Source organism: Ctenocephalides felis, unplaced genomic scaffold, assembly GCF_003426905.1.
Source record: "Ctenocephalides felis isolate EL2017-DRISC unplaced genomic scaffold, ASM342690v1 CF-g0.4_SCAFFOLD_01346, whole genome shotgun sequence".
NCBI lineage: Eukaryota > Metazoa > Arthropoda > Insecta > Siphonaptera > Pulicidae > Ctenocephalides > Ctenocephalides felis.
Window position 1 is genome coordinate 76,809 of NW_020537500.1, and position 8,523 is coordinate 85,331.

General features: G+C 30.1%; 2 protein-coding genes across 2 annotated transcripts; both read left to right on the forward strand.

Moving 5' to 3' along the window:
* The first annotated feature begins 1,784 nt into the window (after positions 1-1,784).
* LOC113369435 (zinc finger BED domain-containing protein 1-like) lies at positions 1,785-2,693 on the forward strand. The gene has a single exon (XM_026610176.1). The coding sequence runs from the start codon at positions 1,785-1,787 to the stop codon at positions 2,691-2,693; it is 909 nt and encodes a 302-aa protein (XP_026465961.1).
* A 49-nt stretch (positions 2,694-2,742) lies between these two features.
* On the forward strand, positions 2,743-3,639 carry LOC113369436 (zinc finger BED domain-containing protein 1-like). The gene has a single exon (XM_026610177.1). It carries the CDS (start codon positions 2,743-2,745, stop codon positions 3,637-3,639), a length of 897 nt encoding a protein of 298 aa, XP_026465962.1.
* The last annotated feature ends 4,884 nt before the right edge of the window (positions 3,640-8,523 follow it).

The following is an 8,523-nucleotide window of genomic DNA, read 5'->3' on the forward strand; positions in this document are numbered from 1 at the left end:
TCTAAAGATCCCACAGCCTTCCCACAGTCACAAATAGCTGACTCTCTCATCTTGATTTTGAACAGGTGTTCTGGAAAATGTCCATGGTTACATCTAATTCTATTCATCGTACTTATAAAGTATCTATCTTCATTTTTGAATTGATGAAACCAGGGTTCCTTTTTAACAAAGTCGTTAACCCCTTCATAATATTTTCCTTTATATCTTGATGTTATTTGCCTATCCATTTTCCATGTATTCACTGCTTTATTTTTCATTTAATACTTGATTATATTCCATTCCCTTTAAGGAAGCATATTTGGCTAATTCATCAGCTTTTTCGTTTCCTGCAATTCCGGAGTGCCCTTTTACCCATCCTATTCTTATATCCTTTCCATTTTCTTTAATGTATTCCAAATCCTGCAAAATATCAATATAATTGTTTTATTATAATTCTGTTCTTGAGCTTTTCTTATGGCCTCCTTAATCGCAAATAACTCCGCTGTATAGATAGAAACACACCCTAGTAGTTTGTAACAGTCATTTGTTTGATCGGTTTCTTTATATTAGTGATGTGCCAAGTCGAATCAAGTGATTCGAATCATTCGAATCAAGCCTTTAACGACTTGATTCGAATCAGATTTTACTTGATTCGAATCAACTCGTATCAAGCCGCGAAATATTTACTGTGATAAAACATGTGTGAACACAAATTTTCATAAATATAAAAAAAATGTTTTAATTTAATTCAATATTATAATAATATAAATAATAATAATAATAAATATAAAAAATATTAATAATAAATATAAAAAATAAATCTTGAATTAAATCATGCGAGTCACCCGCCTTTAATACGCTTAAATGTATCACCCGACTCCAATTTATATGACTTTAGCCTCATTCAAGTCGATATGAATTCATCCGAGTTCCTATGACTCAAACCGACTTATCCCGACTTCAAGTCGTTATGAATTGATTCGAGTTCCTATGACTCAAACCGACTTATCCCGACTTCAAGTCGTTATGAATTGATTCGAGTTCCTATGACTCAAACCGACTTATCCCGACTTCAAGTCGGTATGAATTTATCCGAGTTCCTATGACTCAAACCGACTTATCCCGACTTCAAGTCGCTATGAATTCATACGAGTTTATATGACTCAAACCGAATCATCCCGAGTTCAAGCGGCTTGAACGATATGAGTTCGAAACATGTGTCTGTGTCTTAGCGTATCGACTTATCGACTTGCGTGTTTGTTTATTTTTGACTAAGCGCTGAGAGCCAATTTGTTCATGAAATACAAAAAACTCATTTAGATAATAATAAGTACGCGTTTTAGATTTTAAATATTATAACATTTTATCAACTACACAACGAGTTTCATACACATACAAAATTATCATATTTTAATTATGTAAGTGGCAAATTCACACAAATGAAATATTATCAATCTTTACAGTAGTGGATTGATTTTTAAGTCATTCATAAGACGTTAGATTCAGCCCCCTGTTTAGATTAGATCTAAACAATCAATAATATAAACATGCATTCGTTCAACGTAAGATTAAGAATATTGTTTTATATGCTTTAGTGAAAGAGAAGTGTTTGGTTATATTTTACTGTAAATTCATTTGAAAATTTATTTGACCGTCTATTAAATATTATTTAATAATTTTTGTAATATATTTTAATCGATAGTAATTTGTGTTTACAATCGTTACTTTATTGAGTCAGTGTGTGTTTGCTTTTCCCGATTTTCACATAGATTTTGTTTTTTACTGGCTAATTATAATTATTAAAAATGCCTCCCACTAAATCAAGCGTCGCTTGGCAGTTTTTCACAATTAATGCTGATAATAATAAACTGGTGTGTAAATTGTGCTCATTAAGCTATTGTAAATCTGGAAGTACAACCACTCTCGTTAATCATTTAAAAAACAAACATATTATTGAATATAGTGAAGCTGTAGCAGCTAATCCAGTGACATTTCAAAATGTGAGATCTGCTGTGAATGTGGTTAATCTTATAACGCAACCTGTAGTGCCAAATGTCTCACAACCAATTTTGAGTACTGAGGCTCCTGCAAAACGTTTGAAACAAATGCGGCTTACTATTCCTGGTAAAATTAATCAAAAAGCTGGCGATGATGCTTTAATGAACATGATTATTTTAGATATGCAACCGATACAGATAGTGGAAAATGATGGATTTAAAAAGTATTCGCGAATTCTAAATTCAGATTATGTGTTACCTTCCAGAAAAGTACTCACGCGTATGTTAGAGGAAAAATATGAAATGCATAGTGCGGAAGCAAAGGCAAAACTTACATTTGTCGAAAACATTGCAATTACGACTGATATATGGAGTAGCGATAGCCAGAAAAGTTTTCTTAGCGCAACTGCTCATTTTATTAAAGATAGCAAATTAAATTCATTAGTCATAGCAACAATAGAACTCAGAGAAAATCACACGTCACAAAATATTTCTAATGGTTTGAAATCTGTGTTAATTGAATGGCAAATATTTGATAAAGTTGATATTGTTGTGACTGATAATGCGCCGAATATGAAGAAAGCTATTACTTTATTTTTGAATAAAAAAAATTTATCGTGCGTAGCTCACACATTAAATTTAGTTGTTAAAAATTGTTTAGATAAAGACAAAGAAAATTGTGAACTTCTTATCGCAATCACAAAAGCTAGTGAATAGTGTGAATAGTGTGAAATCGTCAGGTATTCTGCAAGGATTACAAAAGCAAATGAACTTAGATGTTATTACTTTATCACAAGATATACCAACTAGATGGAATTCTACTTTTTATATGTTCGAAAAGTTATTGAGGGTTAAAGTTGCACTATGTGCAGCTTTGCCTTTAATAGATCCTCCTCCACCAAACCTGAGTTTTGCTGAGTGGGCTATTTTAGAAGATTGTGTGAAAATTCTACAGCCACTGGAAATTGTAACCAAAACATTGTCAGGTGAATTTTATCCCACCTTATCCAGTGTAATACCTATAATTCAAGGGGTAAAAAATTCTATAAATAAAAGAACGCCAACAACTAATGCTGGGAAGAATTTGCAACAAATCTTGTTGAGAAATATAAGTCAAAGATTTGGTTATTTAGAAAATGATGAAATTACAGCAAAAGCAACAATTCTTGACCCCAGATATAAGAAAAAAGCATTTGGATTAGAGAGTTGTGCGGATAAAGCAATGGCTTTGGTTTTAAATGAAGTAAAAGAAATGACTACGGCAGAACATATTGAAGAGGCCGAAAATAATGAACCATTATCAGTACCGTCAAACCATAATATAGATGATGAAATCTGGGAAAATTTTGATATGCGTGTGGTTCAGACAATAGAACAAACTTCAATCTCTCTTCCAGAAAGATTATTGCAAGAATATATAAATTTGCCATATTTGAATAGAAAGCAAGATCCTGTTCAGTTTTGGGAGGAAAGAAAAAACATATATCCTGCTTTATATAAAATGGCGAAAAAATATTTATGTATACCGGCAACATCCGTTCCGTCAGAGCGCTTATTTTCCAAGGCTGGCATGTTGACTAATCAACGACGGAATAGGTTACAACCAAATAAATTAAATCAACTATTATTCCTTAATTCTTATTATTCAGAAAAATATTTGTAGTCATTAGTTATATTTATAGCAAGTTTATTATTATATATATTAATATAAATGTATTAATCTCTGCACTTTTTGGAATTAATTGCTTACTAAATTAATAAATTTACTTATAAAATTATTAAAGTGATATTATTTATTGTCTTAAATTATAATTGTTCATATATGAACTTGATTCGAATTGATTCGAATCATGATTCGAATCAGGTTTTTTTCTGATTCGAATCACTCGAATCAGGAAATTTTCGAGTCGGCACATCACTACTTTATATATATATAGCAAAATCTACATTGTGCATATTCTTCGATCCATCCGTAAATATAACTTTTTACATCTGAATTATTATTAATAGATTTTAATAATAATAATAATAATAATAAATAAATATATTTCAGTAGATATATATGTGTACATAGCATTTCTCATTTTGGATTTTTACCCGTAGATTTTAATATATCAATATTTATAATATTATCAAATATATAACCGTCAAAATATATTTTTATTATAATAAGGGTAAATGCTGAATGAATACATACTTTCGTGATATTTAATTACTTCTCTAAAACTCTGAATAATAATAGGTATTTTTTTATTCAGCCAATAAATATTACATTCGTATTTATTATTTAAATCACTAATTCTGTCATATATTTCAGATGAATTAAAATTAATTTTTTTCCACATATATTTGTCACTCAACCATTCATATCTGACTTTTAGTGGCATCACTCCATTTTCTAATAACGCTACATTTGTTGGTGTCGATCTCATCATACCTGCGCAAAATGTTAAACATTTGTATTGAATTTTTTCAAGCTCATTTACCAGATTAGAATGTCCAAAAATTATGCTAACATATTCTAGTATTGATCTAATTTTTGTTTTATATAAATTAATATATGTGATAGGATGGGAACCGCACCGAGTACTGTTTATTATTCTCATTAGATTGATATTTTTTCAATTCTTTTCTTAATATAGTTAATGATATTTAAAAGTCATTTTCTGATCAAAGTATATACCTAAGAATTTGTTATAGCTATGAATTTTAATCGTATTATATGGACTTGAAATACAAGCTGGGAACTTTCTGTTGGAATGCCTCGTGAAAATTCCTATGGAGCTTTTCTCATCTGATAGTTCCAGACCTTTCTCATTCAACCAAATATGCAGCAATTCCAAATTCATAGACATCATATCGATGGCCTCTTTCAAATTATCTTTTTCAATATAAATCAATAAATCATCTGCATATTGTAGAATTTTCGTACCTTCCAATCATATACCTTCTACATCCCGTACATATAGAGCATATAATAAGGGACTAAGGATAGCTCCTTGAGGTAGACCCTGTCGAAGAACTCTTCCAATCCTTGCATTTTCATTTATTTTAACTTTGATTTCTCTATTAAAGGTAGAATAAATCATAGCATTGATCAATTTTTCTGGTAAGCCAGCATGTACAAGACTTTCTGCTAATTTTCCCGGCACCACATTATCGTATGCACCCTTTATATCGCAAAACAGTGCAACGACATAAGTGTTTCTTGAAAAGGCTAGATGTATGTCTGTAGAAAATATACTTAGACTATCTTGCGTGCTTAATCCTTCTCTAAAGCCAAATTGGCTTTTGGGCAGTAACTGATTTTTTTCAATCCACTACTCGACTCTTCTTTTTATCATCCTATCTTTTATTTTAGCAATACATGAAGCCAAAGTAATTGGTCTATATGCATTGCTATCATCAGAATTATTGCTCTTCTTTTTAACTTCCCGTAGGGTAAGTTATTGTAATGGGCCGAAAATCGGAATTGAAAATTTTTACATTTCTCGACGTTTTGAAGGTTTCTGAACGTTTTGGCATACCTCAGAAAAAATGGATGTGTGTGTGTGTGTGCGTGTATGTATGTATGGATACAAATTTCCAGTCACGTTTTAGGACGCACGGATCAACCGATTTGAATGGTTCAAAAAACATTCGATTCCTATTGATAGGGAAAAGAGCTGATTAGTTTTTGGCAAAGGCAGGTCCAGCCGTTTCGGAGATACGGAGCAAAGAGTGCAGAAAATAGAAATCGAATTTTTGAGAGAACGGAGTATCCGATTTGAATGATCTAAAAAACATTCAATTAGTAACGATTGGGAGAAGTGTTTATTAGTTTTTGGCAAAGGCAGGCCCAGCCATTTCGAAGATACGGAGCTAAATATGTAAAAAATGGCAGTTTTTGAGAGAACAAAGCGTCCGATTTAAATGATTCAAAGAACTTTCTGCTTGTCTTAACAAAATAATTGATTTTGGAAAAAAAAATTTGTTCCATTTTTTTTTTTTTTTTAGTTTTTTGTATATCGAAAATATTTCAGATTTTATTTTATTATTTTATATTAGACAATGATACAATATTTATAATAATCTATTTGAAAACATTCAGTATTCAACGGGAAGTTCCAGCAATTTGCCTTAAGGCACGATGCCATAATTGCCTCAAGACAGAATTCCACTTACAGCTAGTTAAAATTAAAATTAGATGATTTACTTGTTATAGCGATAAAGTACTTAGTCTTAATGAACATACTAAATCATTAAAGTTCTACGAAAACTGGTTGAAATATAAAAATTGTTGATTTTTGAAAATTTGCTTTTAGAAAATACAAGTTGTTCTTTCGTTTTCAATTATGTGTAATGAATCCCATCGGAATACTTTTAATCACTCATAAAATCGATTATTCACACATATCAGGAAGTTCATGTAACTTGCCTCAAGGAAAAATACCAATACCAACTAGTTAATTAAAATAATTCGATATTTATTCCAATCAGGAATTTCATTCGGTGACAGCCAACACTTATTAATAATTTTGAGTAGAATTTCTTTTCCGGACTGTGGAAGGTTTTTTAACATAGAATAATGGATGTTGTCTAATCCTGGAGCAGTATCTTTGATTTTAATCCAAGATTTTTCTAATTCCCATAATGAAAATGATCTAATTCATGACTCTTCTACCGAACCTATTGCTCTATTTCCTTTAAGATATTTACCAATATCATCACCCACTCCAAAGGGCGCAATATTATCAACTACTTCTTTCACTACTTTATCATTAATCGAGTCTGAATTCTTCTCATTCTGCGAAATATAATTGTTCATTGCTTTAACCATTTTAAAAATAATTTTAGATGAGGTATTAGGATTTAGATTGTTGACAAATTTACACCAACTTTCTCTTTTCTTTATTTTTAGTTCTTTCCGAACATTAGCTTTAATTTTATTACACTGAAGAAAATTTTCTAAACTCGAATTTCTTCTGAAGTTCTTTTCTGCTTTTCTTCGTTCTTCTACCAGTTTAAAACAATCTTCATCTCACCACACTGGTTTCCTCACTTGAGATGTTGTTAAAATTTTATTTATTGGTATACATTTTTCCGCAGTTTGATTTATACAAATACAAAGTTTCGTAGTATTATGAATTTTTCATAAATATTACTATCTAAATTATTGCCCAAAGATAAAATTTCATGTTCAAACATTTTATATTTTTGCCAATCAGCTTTACCACAATTCCATTTTCTATTGGGAATCAATATCCTGTTACTCCTCACTATATCCAAATAAAAATAAATAGGATAATGATCAGAGCCTAAGTTTTCCTCTATTACTTTCCATGTCATTAAATGGAATATTTCAGAAGAGCACACAGTAACATCAACTACAGTTTTAGTGTTTTTAAACACCAGAGTTGGAGAACCATTATTTAATACAAATAAATTACATTCTTCTATTGATTCCATTAAATTCATTCCGTAATTATCATTATAGTTACATCCCCAGGAATGGTGATGCGCATTTACATCTCCAGCTATAATGAACGGTCTAGGAATCTTCTCAAATAAATATTTCCATTGTTATTTCGTAACATGTGTACCTGGCGAAATATTATATTGATATCAAATATATTTTTTTATCTCCTAGTATTATTGATATTGCACATAATTGAACTTTGTTTATATCTATTTCTCCTATATCTATATTTACAATCTGATAGTTAATTCTTTCATGAATAATTATAGCCGCTCCACCTTTCCCGTCATATCTGTCAGTTCTGATCATATTGTAATTTTTTAAATAGTACCGTCGGTTCCATTTGAACCAGGATTCTGATGAAAATATAACATCGGTTTTATTTTGATATAAAAGGATTTCCAAACTTTCTTTGTTAGAATTAAACGATCTAAAATGTTCCACTGTAAAAAATGCATAATGAAATTTATAAATTTATTTTTAATTTGAATTTAACTGTTTAAACGTTTATCAATTTTCTTTTAATTCTAATAATTTCAACTTATGTTATTATTATCAAAACCAACTTTATTTTGTTGTTCACTAATATTTCTAACTTCCACACTATTAAACTTCTCGTAAATTATTTCCATATCCTTTTTAAATTTTACCACAACTTCCTCTAGATCATCACACTCTTTGTTCCTTATTTTTTCTCTCAGTTTTTTAACTAACTCCTCATGGATTATTTGTATTTTTCTAATTTCTTCTATTTCTATATTTTTGCCGCAATATTCACGCCTTTGTGAATTTCTCTCTTCACTTGTTTGTTTTAAATTCCTGTTATTTATTTGTATATATCTGCCATTTTTAGTTTGTCTTCTTTCCATAATTTTTCTAGGTTTATTCATCAGCATTAACCTACTTTGATCAATATTTATTTCTTGTTCTTGAAAATTACTCAGTACTTCATACCTATTTTTATTTATCATGTTTGTTCCATAATTAACTGCTTCGTTAATTCTAGGAAATGTTTTTTTGAAGTTTGGATTGAAGTGATTTATTTTTGTTACTTCAGCATAATTTTGTTTCCGAAGAATAAATTTGGCC